The 21,724-nt window shown below is 42.6% G+C and overlaps 1 protein-coding gene across 1 annotated transcript in view; it reads right to left on the bottom strand.

The window, feature by feature from the left end:
* ABLIM1 (actin binding LIM protein 1) overlaps positions 1–21,724 on the bottom strand; it is a 375,358-nt gene that overhangs the window by 56,183 nt on the left and 297,451 nt on the right. The window contains exons 14-15 of the mRNA XM_073595843.1: positions 13,103–13,207; positions 4,635–4,682 (exon numbers count right to left, since the gene is read on the bottom strand). Of these exons, the coding sequence (XP_073451944.1) occupies positions 4,635–4,682; positions 13,103–13,207 (153 nt within the window). The remainder of the gene's footprint in view (positions 1–4,634; positions 4,683–13,102; positions 13,208–21,724) is intronic.

The following is a 21,724-nucleotide window of genomic DNA, read 5'->3' as shown; positions in this document are numbered from 1 at the left end:
ATAACGAGTTGTCGTTAGGAGAACCTTCTTAAATAGACAGGACTAATCTGTGTACCACATGAGCACATACCGTAGCCAGTCTGTGGGAGCCAGAATTATTGTTGGTTGGTAGGGGATCAAATACTTATTTTACTTTTGTATCATGTGTTTTTTCTGGATTTTTGGTTGATATTCTGTCTCTATCATTTAAATTCACCTATAACAAATATAGACCCTTCTTGCCTTTGTAAGTGAACAAACTTACAAAATCTGAAGGGGATTAAATAGTTGTGTTCCTCACTGTACACACACACACACACACACACAAAACAGACTTTTTCTGCAGCAACTCTATTTTTTCATCTTACGTTCTATAAACATCTGGCCACAATCCTTGTCTCTGAAATTTTACGCAATCCTAATATTTCCTCACAATCCTAGTTGAGGCTCCAGATTCCAAAAGCCAGAAATTAGAAGCAGTTCTGTTCTGGATTTTGTTCATCCCTAAAGGCCTTATTTTCTTAAAGGGATAAGCCAATCTCTCAAGATTTGTGTAGCGTTTAATGTTGAAATATAAATATGTCACAGCGCAGTCCCACAGATGTGACAGCAGGGAAGACACAAGGTTACCTATCTCTCCTGTCCCTGACACTACCTGACTCTACCTAAGTGACCCCACTAAGGAGAGGATCCCACCTGTTCCTGGTGCACAGTAACCCACAAAGCCCGCAGTACCAAGACAGATCCAAGAGAGGCTCATGCACAAATCAGAACCGCCCAGAAAGTTAGAGGATTATAAAGGATTAGTGGCAGAGAAGGAGAGGGGATCAGGCAGGAGCCCTAAACAGCTGACCACGTGCTGGGGATACAGCTACTAATCGTAACATCCTTCCCCTGTGTCTTCTAAACTAATGATGCTGACAGATGCTGTATCTTCTATAGGTGTGTATGTCTGCATATGTGTGAGTGCATGAGTAATGACAGGAAGGGAGAAAAGAAAAGTGAAAGAAATAATAAATATATAAAGAAAGAAGGGAAAACGAAGGGAAGGGAAAGCAAGGGAATAGAAAAGAAAGGATAGGAAGTGAAAGGAGGAAAAAGAAAATTAAGGCATGGGTCTAGAAAACATAGAAAGGGAGAAGAAAAGGAAGCAAACATAAAGAAAGGGAAAAAGGAAAAAATGGAAATGAAAGAAAAGGAAAGAAAAATAAATGCAGGGATGTGAGAGATTAGGAGAGAGTAAAGGAAAGGAAGGTAAATCAAATGATAGGAAGGTAACGTAGCGGAAGAGATAGGAGAGGAAATGAAATTAATGAAAAAAAAAAAAAGAAAGGAAGAAGCAGGAAAACATTTAAAAAAAGAACGGAAAGGAAGAGAAAGAAAACGACAAGCAAGGAAAGAAGGGGAAAGGCAAGTGAAGCAAAAGAAAGGAAAGGAAAATAAAAGTAAGGGCTAGTTTACACTTGCTTCAAAACATTGCTTCAGAAACGCTTCTCCTTGTTAAAGGAGAAGTCCAGCCTGAGCTTTTTAGGCTGGGCTTCACAGGAGTGCAATTAGTTTTGCACTCCTGTGACCCGTTTTCAGCAGAGAGCGGTCTGAAGTCTGCTCTCCGCTGACATCACTGCCATCAGTCGAGGCAGCGTGTCATCCCAACTTCCCAAGTCTGGATCCGCCAGCTGCCTTGATTGATGGCAGTCTCAGCGAGCCACTGAGATGCCGCTCCCCGCACCTCCACAGCTCAGCGCTCCAATGAGCGTGGAGAAGCAGAGAGGAGGGACGCTGACTGACAGTCAGCAGCTCTCCTCTTGGGGATCTGTGAGAACCGAGCCATTGGCGGTGTTCACTCGGTTCTCAGTGCAGAGACGGCGGGGGACAGATGCAGCATCGGACTGATGCTGCATCCACATAGGTAAGTATAAATCAAAAAAACAAAACAAAAAAAAAAACCATACTTCTCTTTTAAAGCTCTCTCCACGCCAGTCAAAACAGTACCGTTTACAACTTGCTTTTGCTTTGGCTTTACTTCAAAAATTATACCCCACGTCGCTTTAGTGGTGCTTCAAAGCTTCTTCAAAGCCTCCATAGAAGTCTATGACAAAGTTCGCTTGAAACACCACCAAAGCCCCATCGAAGCACCACGGAAGCACCACTGAAGCATCATCAAAGCACCCCCGAAGCACCACCGAAGAACCCCCGAAGCCCCACCGAAGCATTTAAAAACACTTAAAAAAAGCATGTTGAAGCAGTTGGCGCTTTAATTTGTGTTGAAGCCGAAGCAAGTGTAAATGAGCCCTGAGGGAAAGAAAAATAAAGGAACGGGAAAGAAAAGGAAGGACAAGGAGGGGAGGAGAAGAGAAATGAAAGTGATTAGAAAGGAAGGAAGATATAGGAAAGGAAAGTAGGGAAAGGGAAAGGGAAGGAAAGAAAGGGAAAGGCATGGTAAGGAAAAAAAAAAAAGAAAGATACGGAAAAAGGGAAAAAAGGTAGGGAAAAGGAGAGCAATGGCATAAAAGGGGAATGAAAGGAAAGAAGGAAAAGGAATAGAAAGCAAATGAAAAAAACCTAAGGAAAGACAGGGAAATTTTAAGTAAAGTGAAAATAAAGAAAAGGGAGAGTAAGGAACAGAACAGAAAGGGAAGCAAAGTAAAGCTGGAAGGAAGAAAAAGGAAAGGGAAAGAAAAGGAAAAAAGGGGAGGAGAAGGGAAATGAAAGGAAATGGAAAGGAAGGGAGAGGAAAAGAAAGGAAAGGAAAGTAGGAAAAGAAAGGTAAGGAAAGAAAAGGAAAGGCAAGGTAAGTTAAGGAAAGATACGGGGGGGGGGGAAGCAATGAAATAAAAGGGGAAGGAAAGGGAAAAAGGAAAACAGAAAACAAATTAAAAAATCAAAGGAAAAAAAGCGAAATGAAAAAAAAAGGAAAAGTGCAAATAAAGAAAAAGGAGAAGAAAGGAAAAAGAAAAAAGGAAAGGGAAATAAAAGGAAGAAAACAAGAAAAGGAAGTTGGAAGGAAAAGAACAAAAAGAGAAGCAAAGTAAAGTTGGAAAGAAGAAAAAGGAAAGGGGCTGAAGGTAAAGGATTGCAAGGCAGGGAGGAGGAAAATCAATGTAAGGGAAAGGAAGAGAAACAAAAGAAGTTGCAATGAATGAAGGGAAAGAAAGGAAAGGGATCATAAGAAAAAGAAAGTTGTAAGGGAAGAAGCAGCAAGGAAGAAATTAAGTGGAAAGAACTGGAAATCTGAATGTTGGCAAATAAACATTTTTAGTTGTAGTGTGCACATGAATCTTTATGTGGCTCTGGTGCTCTCTGGTGGTGATTTGTGATTTTACACACAATACAGGACCCTGAAGCCCCGTCTCAGAAAAGAGTGATGGAGAGACCGAGGCGCTTTGTACACTATATAAAAAAGTGTATTGGATGCATACACAGAAGTTTTATTTTCTATTTTTTGTATTTACAGGCCTAGTGTGTGCAGAGAACTCAATTAATTTCTATTTCATTTTCTGTGTGATCCTTCTACTCTCCATCCATCTCTTTCTCTTTGCTGATTTTTTTTATGATAAAATGTAAGAATGGAGAGACGAGGATTCACAAGGACATGCTAAGGTATCCTGAATTTTATAGAGGTGTTACAGAGTGGGAGTGCAGGAAATGAGAAGAACAGACTAAGCCAAGTGCCCAGAAGCGCTTTGTGGGATTGAGGAAGCTAAGTACTTACTGAGAAAATACGATGAGGCCGCAGGGCACATATCATGTTAGGAGGGTGATACACACAACACACCATAAAACAAAATAAAACAAGACAATGTTACAGAGATATGAGATGGGATGGTAGAGATTCATACGTTTACAGTTAATTGGAGCTATAGGGTCATTGATCAGTCTGTACGCATCCAGCGAGAAATCAGAAAGCGCATGGTGGAATTTCTTGCTAAACCAAACTCTTTCTTGGGCTGGCCATACATTATACAATTTTCTTATTCAATTTCCTTTAGATTTACCTTCAACTGTGTAGTGCAGGAGCCTACCTGATTGCATACAAGCTGAAAGTGTTCAGGTTTGACCTCATATTATATGGTTTTGGTAAATGTAAAGCAAAATTGTAGAGGAACATTGTATAATGTATGGCCAACGTAGGCTTAAGAGACCCAACCATCATCGATTAGTAGGGATTTCCTACCAGCCTCCAATCAGCAACTGAAACTGCTCCAGTCACAATGAAATGACTGGTTGTCCTGGTTAATTTGGTTCTACCACTGCAACGATTTGGGGATTTTTTGGGTTAAATGTTACCCACTGAGTGCCAACAGCAGGAAATCTGCAGCCTCACACCCAAATTTGGGTATATTTGGATATAGACATTTTACCTTTATAAAAAAAAAAAAAAAAAAAATGATACATGTTTATACATTATTATACTTTTTTTTTTACTGCATCTCCATGACAAGTGGGAGTTTAGGGTGATGTGACACAGAATGAAGTATTGAGGATCTACATTTAATTAAATAAACAACATCCATTTTTAGGAAGCAGAATATTGGTTGCGCTAAGCCAACGCAGTGTTGGTGGGACCACTGAGAAGATGGACATGCATAGGCCAGGCCACGAATGTAAAGCAAAACAGGCAGAGATGACTATCTGCAATCCAGGGAAAACTTTACCTTGCTGTTTGTAGATGGGGGGCTTCCGGTACATGTTCACGCCTTGGTCTGCGGAAAGAAAGAAAAAATTTGTTAGCCAGCATCGGAAACTCCAAGAGACGACAGGGTCACAGAGAAAATGCAACAACGCCGGCTTTGAAAGTCAGGGTAATAATGAGAAAGTCGTTTTGCCACACTACACATGAAACAAACAGATGCCAAAAAAAAAAAACTGAAGAGACGTTGTCATATATTATTGTCAAAAAAGACACAAGACAGATGGAGACACAGCGGTGGAGACACAAAGCATGGAAGAACGGAACAGAAATGTATGTTTCTTTTTTGAGAAACATTTGTTAAGTGTTAACTTGCAACTATTTCAAGAGACAACTGGAGCTGCAGGCAGAATACCATCCAGCTGGGTGGATGAAGCATTTCAAAGGACTCATGATAAAACCATTTTTCTCCCAGTTTATTTATTTTTTTGTCAACTGATGTACTAATATTACAGCCTTTTATAAGTTCTATAAACACCTAGGGGTTGATTTATTAAAACTGAAGAGTGCAAAATCGGGTGCAGCTTTGCATGGTAGCCAGTCAGCTTCTAACTTCAGCTTGTTCAATTAAGCTTTGACAATAAACTGGAACAGTGGCGGCTGGTGTTTTTTTTTTTTTTTTTTTTTGCCGGCGGCACCCCCCATCTAGGTTGCGGGTGGGCAGCACTCCTACAGGGGGCGGGCGGTTTCTATTGTGTCTCCTCCTCTGCATCACGGCGTCCAATAGGATCACCCGTCCTTTCAGCCAATCTGGTGACGGGTCTCAGGACCCGCTTCCTGATTGGCAGGGAGGAGGATAATTATTTGCTATTGTCACACAACTGGGTGGGCTCACTCTTTTTTGAAGCCTATTGGAGCCTTTGGCTCTAATCACGTGCTTGAAACCCCCTCCCCCCCCAATCGGAATCCATGTGCCGGCACCCTGCATGTAGATTAGAGAGCGGGACGCATGGGGGGGGTGTTGCCCGTGCGCCCCTAATGGATGGGCCGCCACTGAACTGAAAGCTGATTGGGTTCTTTGCAGAGCTGCACCAGATTTTGCACTCTCCAGTTTTAGTAAATCAACCCCTAAACTGGCCATACATTATACAATTTTCTTATTTATTTTCTTTTAGAGTTACCTTCAGCTATGTAGTGCAAGGAGCCTGCCTGATTGCATACAAATGAAAAGTGTTTAGGTCTGACCTCATATTATATGGTTTTGGTAAATCTAAAGGAAATTTTTACAAGAAAATTGTATAATGTATGGCCAGCTTTTAGACTTTTTAGGGCTGCAGATTTTTGGGTACCCTTTTCCAGATGCGCACAATGCAAAATGTAGATGTAAAACAAAATCTGAGGTACAGCTATGAAAAAAATGAGCTGAACCCCCAATGCTGTAGTAGCAGTTTGTTAAAGCGGCATTAAACCCAAAACCAAAAATGTGATATACTGCAGCTTACTGATCATTAGATGTGGTGGCTGCATTCAATTTCTTTTTTTTTAGACTTTTTTCCCTCTGTGTTCACCTGGTGTTCTGGTCAGTAACACACCTCCTGTATTACAACACCCCCACTCTGGAAAAAAGGCCACCTGTGGACAGCAGCATTGTCAGTCTGGGGGGATGGAGGAGTGTTAGATGTAAATAACAGGGTATCCCTGAACTCCCCACTAGGGGAGACACGGGCATATGGGGGATTTTTAGCGTGCCTAGCAAAATAGTACACAAAAAAGCAATGTGCTTAAAAACATTTATTATACACAGGTTAAAATCAGGGTGTACAGTCTAAAAACATGTGAAAAAATGCTGCCAAATTTGTTATTCAACTAACAGATCCAAAGGCGATGGTGGGATGTAGCCAACTATGTAACTTACTATACAAGGTAATACTATTGATGTAACGATGCAGTGTGACACCATGTGATACCATTACGCTGGTCATACATGTGGCAATTTGATAAAGTAGTAGTGGTTTTAAATGACCACATGGTTTTGGAATTGCCCCGAAAAATCTGACTCCATTTCACAAAATTGCCGTAGTTTACTCCTGTTTTTAATTTCATTGTAATCCAACCTTTTAATAAACTGTATTAAAGGATAAGTGCACTTGAAAACAAAGGACACAATTACCCCTTTCCTCCATTTACCCTGACTTAACCAACCCCTTCCTACACAGATGCATACACACCAGAGGCTACGACCATCAGATCGAAGGTAAGTATGCATCTGAGGAGGGGGAGGGTGGGTTAGGTTAGGTCAGGGTAAAGGGGCAATTAGGATAAGTGCACTTACCCTGTATAGCTGTAAATTAACAGCTTGACTGCGCAATCGACCGAGTTCTGCTAGTCAATGAAAATTGTGGGTGGCAAATTTCTTCATTTCCAGTAAATACATTAGTGGTGTATATTGGTATTGTGCTGCCCTAGGCAAGACTAAAAGCGCCCCCCCCCCCCCCATCTAAATTTGTCCCACCCCAGCCACTTTAGAATTGCGCATGCCCATGGAACGACGAGACAAACAATGTAAATTTTGCTATCCGTACAGGTCACCACTTTAGATTTACAGAAAAAGGTCTGGTGCTAGAATTACTGCCCATGATCTGACGATTGTGGTGATAGTTCACATGTGTGGGACGATCGCAGCTTGGGTGCATGCGGGACTGACGTTGTGCTTGCCTTTGCATGTGAGCATGGGAGGAGGGGGGCACTTTTTTATTTTATTTTTGACACTGTTGCTTTCATTTTTTTATCACTTTTATTGCTGTCACAAGGAAAGTAAACATCCTTGTGACAGCAACAGGTAAAGACAGGTACTCTTTATGGAGAGATCTGGCGTCCATAAGACCCCAAATCCCTCCTCTGCCCTTAAAAGCATTCAGAACCCCAAGATCTGTGTTTTTGAATGTTTTAGATTTTTCAAAACTGGCGCCAATGGTTCCTGAGTAAACCAGACGTGATGTCATGTCATTTCTTTACTGTTACAAACAGCCAAGCAAAGCTGATCCTGATACAGACGCCGCCCCCCTGAAAAATGCCGCCCCAGGCAAACGCTTTGTTTGCCTCATGGTAAATACACCCCTGCTTGCAACAGTATTAGCAATTCCAAATGGATTGAATGGGGTTGAAATTGACTGACAATTGTCATCGGTATGTGAGGTCTATACATTTTTCAAAGCCACTTTGAGTCCAGACATTGCGGAGTCATATTATACTTAAGGGGAGGTGTGGAGTATGTGAACCCCCAAAATGCATTGGCTTATTAATATTATTGTTTATTTACTAAACTATTCTTTTGGACTCAACCAATGATAAAGCAGTCTTTCTTTCTCAAGTCCCCCTCATCTGTTTGGGGGTGATTTTATCCAATGTCCCCTCCCTAAACGTTTTCATCAAGGTCATCAGTCCCTCCGCTCGTCGTGCTTCGGGCTGCACATCTAATAACAGTCCAAATCTTCCTGACTTCACCTCTGTAAACACGCTCCTTTTTAATCAATGACACCACCAAACTTCTAATTCACTCCCTTGCTCTCTCCCTTTGACTACTGCAACTCCCTGCTCGGTATCACTTCTACCTCCCTTTCAGATTGTAAGCTCCTACGAGCAGGGCCCTCCCAACCCTACTGAACTGTGTTGAACTGTACTGTTTCCCTTTATTTTGTAAAGCACTGTGCAAACTGTTGGCACTATATAAATGCTGTATAATAAAGATAATAATAATAGGAGCCTCATCAAGTGACTCAGCTTAAAGAATAAGATGATCACTCACAATTCCAGACATTAGGAGCTCTAGTGCCTCCTATGCATGCACTCCTGTTGCCACATGTATGTCCAGCTTTATCCTGACTCTAACTGTGACCCTCAAAAATAGATATTAACCCCAACCTAATCTCTAAACCCAAGACTACACCTACAGATATTCTTTAATATAACTGCTATTAACATTAAAAAGAAGAAAACGATTTATATCAAAACTCAATTCTATCATGCCAAAAGTGCCATCGATAAAACACTGACATTTTGTTAAGAATAAATGGACCACACACCGATAACATTCCGCTTAATTGTGGAGATTTGAATGATTAAGCCCTTTCTTTGGACGAAACACGTTGGAGGGTGACAAGAGGGGTGTCAGACTTTGTACTACTCCGTTTGCAGCCCGTTTATTCTTGTGACCCTTGTTTGTGGAGCAGGGATGTCAACAGACAGGGGACCAAGGACTAGAGGGTGTTAAGGAGCAGCATGGATTACTGGTGGCCCCATAAACTGACATTTCCTTGTGGCAAATTCCCTGCTGACTACGCATTTGAAATGAAACAACACCAAAACCCAGTTTAGTTCATAGAGAATACTGCCATGTGATGGGTGGGCATACAGTAAGTCGCACTGCCCATCACTTTGTATGCATTAACAACAGGAGGGAGCTATTCAACTCCACGGCTCTGCAATCCACAAACGTCTTCTCTGCTGCACCCATTTCTATGGCTCTCTGAACACACAACACTGTCTCTGCCTATTTGAGGGAGAATATATTCTTTTCGCTGATTCTTTTTAGAATAACTTGATGTAAATGAGGCAATCAATGCATATGGCATCCCAGTCATAGTCTGCAGGGTTCAATGCTGAGTTGGCCCATCCTTTGCAGCTATAACAGCTTCAACTCTTCTGAGAAGGCTGTCCACATGGTTTAAGAGTGTGTCTATGGGATTGTTTGACCATTCTTCCAGAAGCACATTTGTGAGGTCAGGCACTAATGCTGGACGAGAAGGCCTGGCTCGCAGTCTCCCCTCTAATTCATCCCAAAGGTGTTCTATCAGGTTAAGGTCAGGACTGTGTAGGCCAGTCAAGTTCCTCCACCCCAAACTCGCTCATCCATGTCTTTATGGACGTTGCTTTGTGCACTGGTCCAAATCATTTGGTGGAGGGGGGATTATGGTGTGGGGTTGTTTTTCAGGGGTTGGGCTTTGCCCCTTAGTTCCAGTGAAGGGAACTCTTAAGGCGTCAGCATACCAAGACATTTTGGACAATTTCATGCTCCCAACTTTGTGGGAACAGTTTGGGGATGGTCCCTTCCTGTTCCAACATGACTGCGCACCAGTGCACAAAGCAAGGTCCATAAAGACATGGATGGGTGAGTTTGGGTTGGAGGAACTTGACTGGCCTGCACAGAGTCCTGACTTAAACCTGATAGAACACCTTTGGGATGAATTAGAGTGGAGACTGCGAGCCAGGCCTTCTCGTCCAACATCAGTGCCTGACCTCAGAAATGTGCTTCTGGAAGAATCATCAAACCTTACCATAGACACTCCGAAGAGTTGAAGCTGTTATAGCTGCAAAGGGTGGGCCAACTCAATATTGAACCCTAAGACTAAGACTGGGATGCCATTAAAGTTCATGTGTGTGTAAAGGCCGGGTCCCAATACTTTTGGTAATATAGTGTGTAATATATATATATATATATATATATATATATATATATATATAAAATCAATGCATATTTGTCACACTTATATGATTCAGATCATCAAACAATTGTTATTACATAAAGATAACTCGAGTACATTTTTAAATGATGATTTAATTTATTAAGATAAAAAAGCTGTCCAAACCTTCCTGGCTCTATGTGAAAAAGTAATTGCCCCCTCCCCCTGCTAAATCGCGAATGAACTGTGATTAACCACATTTTTTGGAAAGCTGAGTTAAATTTCACTTGCCACACCTAGGCCTGATTACTGCCAGACCTGTTGAATCAAGAAGTCACTTAAATAGAAGCTGTCTGACAAAGTGAAGCACGCTAAAAGATCTAAAAAAGCCACACATCATGCCGCGATCTAAAGAAATTCAAGAACAAATGAGAAACAAAATCATTGACATGCATCAGTCTAGAAAGGGTTACAAAGCCATTTCTAAGGCTTTGGAACTCCAGGAGCACAACGACGACTTATCCAAGAGTTCATAATAAGCTGTCACTGTATTAGAAGGCTGCAGCTGTCACTGTATTAGAAGGCTACAGCTGTCAATGTGCTATAAGGCTGCAGCTGTCACTGTATTGGAAGGCTGCAGCTGTCACTGTATTAGAAGGCTGCAGCTGTCATTGTATTAGAAGGCTACAGCTGTCAATGTGCTATAAGGCTGCAGCTGTCACTGTATTGGAAGGCTGCAGCTGTCACTGTTAACCGACATATACAGACACTGCTTAATTAGTTCTGGACCTCTTGTATTCAGTGTCTTCTGATCATGAAAGGATTGAATGCTGTGCAACTTAATTTCGGCACTGAGCATCAGAAAAGTTTCTCAGTTTTGTATCCGGTAATCTCTTCTGTATCTTTTCTAATGAAAACGAATACCACAAACGGGTCAGGACTGAGGACGCAAGATTTTTATCAACAAATAAAGTAACAAATATTGCCAGTCTATCCCAAGTAGGCTGGAAGGCAGTACAGCTGTGCTTTCACCTGAAGGTGTGGAAAACACGTGCTGCCACCGCTTCCGGTACAAGATAGGACAACTGTCAAGGAACTAGAGGAGCCAGTGTGCCCCCCCATGTAGGACGTATAAGATGGTGACACAGCACCCTAGATGCCACCTAGGGCAGAGGAGTGACTATGTCTTCATAAACCTCGGGGCAATTATTTTGGTTCATATTTATCATACAGAACTCAACTGGTTGACCTGCATTCCCCTGGCTCACAAGTAATAAATGCAATTCACAGCCAGAGATTATTAGTCACAGCGAGCGAGAGCCACCCATGTACCTGCCGAGAGTTTTCTGGACCTTCTTCCTCGTAGGTGAGTGACTCCTGGTCTTTGTTCCTCACACCTCACAGCCAGAGATGGTCACTTGGAGCATGAGGACTTCAGGAGACTTAGAGGAGGGAACCCAGAACAACATCTAAAGAATTGCAGGCCTCACTTGCCTCAGGTAAGATCGGTGTTCATGATTCAACAATAAGAAAGAGACAAAAATGGCATCCATGGGAGAGTTCCAAGGCCAAAGCCACTGCTGACCAAAAAGAACACAAAGGCCCCTCTCACAGTTGCCAAAAAACATCTTGATTATCCCCAAGACTTTTGGGCAAATATTCTGTGGACTGATGAGACTAAAGTTTAGCTTTTTGGAAGGTGTGCACCCCGTTACGTCTGGCATAAAACTAATACAGCATTTCATAACAAGAACATCATACCAACATTCAGACATGGTGGTGGTAGTGTGATGGTCTGGGGCTGCTTTGCAGCTTCAGGACCTGGACAACTTACCATAACTGATGGAACCATGAATTCTGAGCTCTACCATAAAATTCTGAAGGAGAATGCCTGGCTATCCATTACTCACCTCAAGTACACTTGGGTTATGCAGCAGGACAATGATCCGAAACACACCAGCAAGTCCACCTCTGAATGGCTCAAAAAAAAATCAAAATTTAGGTTTTGGAGTGGCCTAGTCAAAGTCCGGACATAAATCTGATTGAGATTCTGTATCATGACCTTACACAGGCTGTTCATGCTGGAAAACCCTCCAATGTGGCTGAATTTCACAAAGGGCCAGACAGGTTTGGGCAGCTTTATTCCCTTAAATGAAATCATGTAAAAACTGCATTATGTATTTACTCGGGTTATCTTTGTGTAATATAAAAATTTGTTTGATGATCTGAATCATTTAAGTGTGACAAATCTGCAAAAAAACTTTTTCACAGCACTGTACTGTATATCATTTTCTTTTTCCTTCCACAAAAAGCTGTCCTTAAACTCCAGTTAGCAACTTTGCCTAGGCTGAGATGATGTCATCAGTCTGCTGCAGGCAGGAGAAAGCATTTCCTCAGTCTCCCCATCAGACTGAGGACATCGTGTGTCAGTAAAGAAGTGCTGGAGGGGAGAGCTTCTGGATTGAAATTGAATATCACAACAAAAGCTTTTCTTTTTCGCTTTTAATGGGCTATTCACTTTTATATGTTATTTTTGGCTGGAGCTCTGTTTTCAATAATTTTCCTATTATTTTAGACAGGAAAATACAGAGACAGACTAATGCATATTTGGGCGTAGGACAAAGGACAGTGATGGACCTTGGCACTGGAAGCATTGAGGGCTGAGACATTTTCCTGTACCCATCAGCACATAATATTGCAAATTAAATTTCCAGTTCAAGGTGGAGTTATTCTTTAAAGCTATGTACACCATCTGTAAGTGGGTATGTCCTGTCAATGTTGGCTTTACAGGTTAGAATAACTATGGGATCTCCAACCAACTAGCCACCACCTGTGCCCCCCTTACCTTGAATCATCCATAAGAAGTCAATGTATCCATTCTACAACTTACAACAATTGTGTTTGCACTACAGCGGAACCCCAGACACACAGCATGGCTCCCCAGCAAACAAGACAATGGCAACACAGAAACAGACGGATTGTCCTACACTCTACACCCGGACAGGACGCAGACAGACACAGCACAGCCTCCTACCTGGAAAATGGAAATGTTTGGGGGCCTGAGCATATGTAGGCGTTAGTGGGCGGCTGTCTGGCCGATAGGGGAGAGGGGAATTCCTGCCGCTGTTGGGCTCAGTGCCTCCAATGAAAAAAAAAACAAAACACAAAAAAAAAAAAAAAAAAAATGAAAAGAAATAAAAAAGAGAGAGCAGAACATAAGCTGGAGATTGAAATTAAATCGCAAGAAAACGATACAGAAATCAAACAAGAAACACAAGTGACTCCATAGCAAATATGAAGGAGAGACAAGCGACCCATTCAGCGCCGTCGTGGCGTCCTGGGCGGGGTGGAAAACTGATTTGATTGTGTTATTGGGTGGTTAATGTATATCACACAGTCATTCCCACTACAGAACTTTCCTGCCAGGTTGGACATATCAAGGGTGGATTACTAAAGTGACTCCATACATGTATCAATCAGTTTCAAGAAACAAAATTAAAAAGGAAATCCTATTTTACTTGCCTTTAAAACAAGCACAAAACACAATGAGAAAATGACACTATATCTAAGGACTTTTTTTCAATGTGTCTGGGACAGGGAATGGTTCTACATTGTAACTCTGTCAGGTTTGCTTTCATCTCTGTCCCATTGGGGAGATCTTTCTTCACTTCCTGTCTTATAGAAAAAAAAGTGAGATGAAATCACTCAAAATTGAGTATACTGTATATAAGGGAGAAACACTGCCGCAAACCAAACCAGCCCGAAAGGGGAATCAGCAGAGCGACTTCAGCCCAACTCCACCCAGGCCACGCCCCCAATGCATTTCACCCCGCCCACAGGGCCTAATCATAGAGGTCAAAATTGAGAGAATTCCCGCTAGACAGCTCTCATCAGAAGAAGTGTCCTTCTTGGAAGATCACCCATCTATTCTGGTTTTGGTGACAACTCAATTTTGGATTTCCCCTCACTTTTTAGTCCTGGTGCCAATGGTGAATAGGACAAACATAGAGGGCAAGTCTCCCCAGCAGGACACCGACCACAACAAAAACCTAAATACAGGAATAAAATTGAAGCGCCATATTAGGTGGAAAAGTTCATATTGGCATTTTATTTAAGATAGCCAAGGAAAATCGGACATGTTTCTGGAGTTATGAAAGTCCTCTTTCTTCAGGACTGAAAAAGTCTGCAATCTGGATAAGAAAAGAGTATAAAAAAAAAATGTATTTTATTCCTATTTGTTTAATTAGGATACATGTGTATTGGGACACCTGCCTTTACACGCACATGAACTTTATTGACATCCCAGTCTTAGTCTGTAGGGTTCAATATTGGGTTGGCCCACCCTTTGCAGCTATAACAGCTTCAACTCTTCTGGGAAGGCTGTCCACAAGGTTTAGGAGTGTGTCTATGGGAATGTTTGACCACTCTTCTAGAAGTGCATTTGTAAGGTCAGGCACTGATGTTGGATGAGAAGGCCTGGCTCGCAGTCTCCGCTCTAATTCCTCCCTTAGGTGTTCTATCGGATTGAGGTCAGGACTCTGTGCAGGCCAGTCAAGTTCCTCCACACTCACCTATTCATGTCTTTATGGACCTTGCTTTGTGCACTGGTCCAATTCATTTGGTGGAGGGGGGATTATGGTGTGGAACACTTAAGGCGTCAGCATACCAAGACATTTTGGACAATTTCATGCTCCCAACTTTGTGGGAACAGTTTGGGGATGGCCCCTTCCTGTTCCAACATGACTGCGCACCAGTGCACAAAGCAAGGTCCATAAAGACTTGGATGAGCGAGTTTGGGGTGGAGGAACTTGACTGACCTGCACAGAGTCTTTACATCAACCCAATAGAAAACCTTGGGCATGAATTAGAGTGGAGACTGTGAGCCAGGCCTTGTCATCCACATCAGAGCCTGACCTCACAGATGCACTTCTGGAAGAATGGTCAAACATTCCCATAGACACACTCCTAAACCTTGTGGACAGCCTTCCCAGAAGAGTTGACGCTGTTATAGCTGTAAAGTGTGGGCCAACTCAATATTGAACCTTATGGACTAAGAATGGGATGCCAGGAAAGTTCATGTGTGAGTAAAGGCAGGCGTCCCAATACTTTAGGTTATACAGGAGTAAAGGATTCTCTCCCCAATTATACTTACCTAGGTGGATGCAGCATCGGTCCGATGCTGCATCTGTTATCTGGCGATTCTACACTGAGAACGAGCGATTGAACACCGCCCATCACTCGGTTATGACAGTTTCCCGAGCAGAGAGCTGCTGACTGTCAATCAGCAGCTCTCCACTCTGCCTCCTCCTCGCTTACTGGAGCACTGAGATGTGGAGGGGTGGGGGGTGGCCGGCTCAGGCTCTCAGCGGTTTGCGGTATCAATCCAGGCACCTGGAGTATCCAGACTCCCATTGTCGGTATAACGCTATTCAGCACAACATCCCACCAGAAACTTTCCCAGCTACCCAGATCGTGCGAGGAGCCTGTGGGACGCAGTAGAACTGCCAGGACTACATACTTATGGTGAGCATGGCTCCCACTTATATCTTGCTTCACTATTATTGCTCTTTTCCTACTGGGTTATCCTGCTGGTGACTGCACCAATCCATTCATCTTCCCATGTGTACCTTGATGTCCTGATGATATGTGACCACCTGGCTTTTCCCATCTTTTGGCTATCTGTGATGGAGTGTCATTCCGAGTTAATGTTGAGCCTTGGCATCATTTGATTACTTTGATTTGTTTTTTAAATTTGATTTGTTTTTTACATTGTTCTGGTAAGCAGATTGGCAGCACGCGGGTGTGGTGTGCTTTCTTTGTGCACACTGACGTTTGGTGGAGGCTTCAGGTCATCCCTACTATTTTAAAGTTCTTATGGACTATTTTTATTCACTTGATCACTTTGTTTAATTTAGCGCTGCATTTTGAAATTTTGTATATATGCGTTTGATGAATCAACAAACTATGCTGGCAGCTAACCACTCTTTCTAGTTAGCACAGATATTTGTTCACACCGGTATTACGCGGTACCTGGACTGATTTCTGTGATGTCAACTTCAGCGCGCTCTTTGCTGAAAACGGGTCACAGGAGTGCAAAATGAATTTCACTCCTGTGATCCATAGGAGAAGTACAACCAAACAAGCTTTGGCTATACTTCTCTCTTAATGTTCAGTTATCGTACATATATATCCATGTGGGTCCAAGGTTGTGTTCTGTAAATGTGCTCCCAGCTCGCTGAGAGCTTCTGGTCTATGTTTGTGATCAGAAACCAGCCGGACGGGAATCCTGATCATGTGACTGCTCTGAGAGCCAATCACAGTGATCATTTGATGGGGATGCCTTCTCTGCTTCCAGCGTTAACACCCACATAAAGGGCACTGGGAAGGGTTCAAGCAAGACACAAGGCTTCCAATTGACATATCAGCAATAACTAACCCATGCCTTTGATACTAATGTCTGGTCCAGATTTCAGACTTTGTATCCTTTTTTGGTCTTAAAGAAAGGGTCTTTCATAACCTCTGAAATGCGTTGATCTTTCATAACTCCAAAAAGCATTGGTTTTCCTTCATCATTCTGGACTTTTATACATGGAGTTCACATCTATTCCTTATCGTATATTAATGCTTTTCTAGGGTCCATTTACAGATGCCCAAATAAAGCTTCCAGTTGACTCCAACAAAAAAACTTTGAACCTTTAGATACTCATCGAGCAATCCAGCTCTTCTCACTACCTGAAGAATTTTCAAGCAACAAAAACCTGACAGGGGTTCTGATGCCTTGCCACTGTATTCAAAACTAAAATAAAAAAGTTTTGGCTTTCAATACGTTTTAATACAAGTCCCTAAAAGATTCCAGCATGTCATTGAACATCTGCTCTAAGTTCTGACCTATGCAGTGCAACCTTTCTACCAGATCAGATTAGGACATAGCTGAGCCATTACATACACATTATTGCTGGAAAGCTTGCTCTCACAGTTTCCACTTTAAATTTGAGGGCCTATTCACTAAGGGTCCTTTTATCACATGTGAATGTGTTGCGTTAAGGCTATTGTTTCTAAACCTACTGTCAACGCTTCTTAATCCACGAAAACCGCGCCTGCATTTTTGTTGTCAACCCCGTGTACCGCAGCAAACCCATGATTTACTGTCTGTTGCAGTAAGGCACAGAAAAATGTGTGTTTTACCACACGTTACCACAACACAATAGTGTAAATGGGCCATTGGGGTTTTTTTAATTGTCTATTCCTCTGATGCCCAACCTGTGGCCCTATGGTGTTGGTGTGTGACTCTTAGACCCCAACAGCCTTTAATGCAGACCTACAAAAGTGAAAGGCCTCCTCCCCACTCTAACAATTTTGGTGTATTTTTTTTTTCCTGGGAGCGGCTACTTTTTTGTGACGGGTATTTGCGCCCACTTCTGCAATTTTTGCCTAGCCACGAATTATGAAAAAATGTATCAGCCACACTCCTTTCTTAGCTCCTCTTGGCGTATCTATTAATTATGAACAAAATGACTACATGCACCAATGTCTCCACTTGGGAACCAACCTTTCTTGATGCGTTTCACCACGCCTGGCTTGCTCACAAAGATATCCCTTATCCTTGTGAGCAAGCCAGAAGTGGTGAAACATGTCAAGGAAGGTTGGTTTCCAGGTGGAAACATTGCTGTATGCAGTCATTTTGTTGATAACTAATAAATATGGCAAGAGGAGTTAAGGGTGGAGTGTGGCTGATACATTCTTTTGTATTTTTGATGGGGAGTGGAGACAGACTACAGTGGCCGGCACCCAGGTTGTCCACATACAGGAGAGGCAAGTCTTAAGCATGGCAGTGGATTTGGGTATGTTTCTGGTAGGCAAGAATTACGTAAGCTTGGCCTGGTCCCTCACGTGTGCCCACTGGGGAGCTGGCTGTAAGCCTTCAGGAAGTCACAGCCGGCTTCCACATCCAAGATGGGATAAGAAGCCCGGCCATTTTAAAAACAGCAGTGACATTCCTCTTTAATAGTATATGAAGCATTTATTTTGCAAATGCAATAGCGATAGCAGTGATCTTTACTAGGCTCATGTAATATGTCCCCATTCACTCACTATCTTCTAGAGCAAATACCTATGCTCCGTACACACGATCGGAAATTCCGCCAGCAAAAGTCCGATGTGAGCTTTTGGTTGGAAATTACAACCATGTGTATGCTCCATCGGACTTTTGCTGGCGGAATTTCCGCCAGCAAAAGATTGAGTGCAGGTTCTCTATTTTTCCAAAGGAAAAAGTTCCTATCGGAACTTCTGAACGTCTGTAGCAATTCCGACACGCAAAATTCCTACCCATGCTCAGAAACAATTCGACGCATGCTCGGAAGCATTGAACTTCATTTTCTCGGCTCATCGTGGTGTTGTACGTCACCGCGTTCTTGACGGTCGAAAGTTCAAAGAACTTGTGTGACCGTGTGTATGCAAGGCAAGCTTGAGCGGAATTTAGTCGGAAAAACCATCCAAGGTTTTTCCGACGGAAATTCCGATCGTGTGTACAGGGCATGAGTCTCCAAGCTTACCCGTAGCATGACCCTAATCTCTCACCATCGTTTCCTCGAGTATGTCTGCGGTCTCTGGCAATCCTCTCTGGCATTACATACAGTATCTCACAAAAGTGAGTACACCCCTCACATTTTTGTAAATAGTTTTTTATATCTTTTCATGTGACAACACTGAAGAAATGACACTTTGCTACAATGAAAAGCAGTGAGTGTACAGCTTGTATAACAGTGTAAATATGCTGTCCCCTCAAAATAACTCAACACACAGCCATTAATATCTAAACCACTGGAAACAAAAGTGAGTACACCCCTAAGTGAAATGGCCAAATTGGGCCCAATTAGACATTTTCCCTCACTGGTGTCATGTGACTCATTAGTGTTAAAAGGTCTCAGGTGTGAATGGGGAGCAGGTGTGTTAAATTGGGTGTTATCGCTCTCACTCTCTCATACTGGTCACTGGAAGTTCAACATGGCACCTCATGAGGATCTGAAAAAAAGAATTGTTGCTCTACATAAAGATGGCCTTTAAGAAGATTGCCAAGACCCTGAAACTGAGCTGCAGCATGGTGGCCAAGACCATACAGCGGTATAACAGAACAGGTTCCACTCAGAACAGGCCTTGTCATGGCCGGCCAAAGAAGTTGGGTGCACGTGCTCAGCGTCATATCCAGAGGTTGTCTTTGGGAAATAGACATATGAGTGCTGCCAGCATTGCTGCAGAATTGAAGGGGTGGGGGGTCAGCCTGTCAGTGCTCAAACCATCAAAATTGGTCTGTATGGCTGTCTTCCCAGAAGGAAGCCTCTTTTAAAGATGATGCACAAGAAAGCCTGCAAACAGTTTGCTGAAGACAAGCAGACTAAGGACATGGATTACTGGAACCATGTCCTGTGGTCTGATAAGACCAAGATAATCTTATTTGATTCAGATGGTGTCAAGCATGTGTGGCGGCAACCAGGTGAAGAGTACAAAGACAAGTGTGTCTTGTCTTCAGTCAATCATGGTGGTGGGAGTGTCATGGTCTGGGGCTACATGAGTGCTGCCGGCACTGAGGAGCTACAGTTCATTGAGGAAACCATTAATGCCAACATGTACTGTGACATACTGAAGCAAAGCATGATCCCCTCCCTTTGGAGACTGGGCCGCAGGGCAGTATTCTAACATGATAATGACCCCAAACACACCTCCAATACAACCACTGGGTTGCTAAAGAAGCTGAGGGTAAAGGTGATGGACTGGCCAAGCATATCCCCTAACCTAAACCCTATTGAACATCTGTGGGGCATCCTCAAATGGAAGGTGAAGGAGCGCAGGGTCTCAAACATCCACCAGCTCCGTGATGTCATCATGGAGGAGTGGAAGAGGACTGCAGTGGCAACCTGTGAAACTCTGGTGGGCTTCATGTTCAAGAGGGTTAAGGCAGTACTGGAAAATAAGGGTGGCCACACAAAATATTGACACTTTGGGCCCAATTTGGACATTTTCACTTAGGGTGTACTCACTTTTGTTGCCAGCGGTTTAGACATTAATGGCTGTGTGTTGAGTTATTTTGAGGGGACAGCAAATTTACACTGTTATACAAGCTGTACACTCACTACTTTACATTGTAGCAAAGTATCATTTCTTCAGTGTTGTCACATGAAAAGATACAATAAAATATTTACAAAAATGTGAGGGGTGTACTCACTTTTGTGAGATACTGTATATTTAACCTTATGTGATGTCCTGCCACTTGCAAGATGACAACCATTGTTCTTTACCCCGAGTTCAAGAATAATGGACAATATGCAGGAACCCTTATATACCCTTGAACTGATTACAGTGAGGAACATGTAGTAAAATGTATGTTCTCTCTCCACATTTTGTTTTTCTTTTAAAATGATCAAACCTCGTCAACTTTCTATTCCACTCCAAAGCAGTGAACTCCAAACCACAAAACTATTTCAGAGCAAACTACATTTACTGAAATGCACAACTGACCATTTGTGAGTTGCAAAATTCTATAAGTATCCCTCACCACCACAATGTGGGGCCAACAGTATTACAGAACTATCTAACAGACAATGATGACAATAGTAAAATTAGAACTTTTATTATTAACCAGATTTTTAAAATATCAGGGAAAAACGGGTTTAGGATAACCACATTATAGGCTGAATAGTATTACAGAGCTAAAAATGAGGGATACAAATAAAAATGACATATACAACAAAAATACCAATCTAGCCTTGATTTATATTAAGGTGTGCTATATGGTTAGTTGTTTGTGGACAATTGGCCATCACACCGATATAAGCTTGTTGGACATCCATTCCAAAGCCATGGCCATTAAAAAGCAGTTGCCCCCTTCCCCCCTTCCCTCCCCTTTGTGGCTATAGCATCATCCACTCTTCTGGGAAGGCTTTCTACAAGATTTTGGAGAGTGTCTGTGGTAATTAGTAACCATTTGTGAGGTCAAGAACTGAGGTTGGATGAGAGCACCTTGCTTGCAATCAGTTGTCCAATTCATCCCAAAGATGTTCAGTAGGGGTTGGGGCTCTGTGTAGGTCACTTGAGTTCCTCCACACCAAACTGGTCAAACCATGTCTTTATGGAGCTGGAACAAAAAATGGCCTTCCCTAAACAAGGTCCATAAAGACATGGATGAGCGAGTTTGGTGTGGAGGAACTTGACCTCAACCCAATAGAACACCTTTGGGATGAATTAGAGCGGAGACTGAGAGCCAGGCCGTCTCGTCCACATCAGTGTCTGACCTCACAAATGTGCTTCTGGAAGAATGATCAAACATTCCCATAGACACACTCCTAAACCTTGTGGACAGCCTTCCCAGAAGAGATGAAGCTGTTATAGCTGCAAAGGGTGGGCCAACTCAATATTGGACCCTACAGACTAATGCCCCGTACACACGGTCGGACATTGATGGGACATTCCGACAACAAAATCCATGGATTTTTTCCGACGGATGTTGGCTTAAACTTGTCTTGCATACACACGGTCACACAAAGTTGTCGGAAAATCCGATCGCTCTGAACGCGGTGACATAAAACACGTATGTCGGGACTATAAACGGGGCAGTAGCCAATAGTTTTCGTCTCTTAATTTATTCTGAGCATGCGTGGCACTT

This window comes from Aquarana catesbeiana, linkage group LG08, assembly GCF_042186555.1.
Source record: "Aquarana catesbeiana isolate 2022-GZ linkage group LG08, ASM4218655v1, whole genome shotgun sequence".
In the NCBI taxonomy this organism is placed as follows: domain Eukaryota; kingdom Metazoa; phylum Chordata; class Amphibia; order Anura; family Ranidae; genus Aquarana; species Aquarana catesbeiana.
This window is presented reverse-complemented; position numbering and strand designations above follow the sequence as displayed.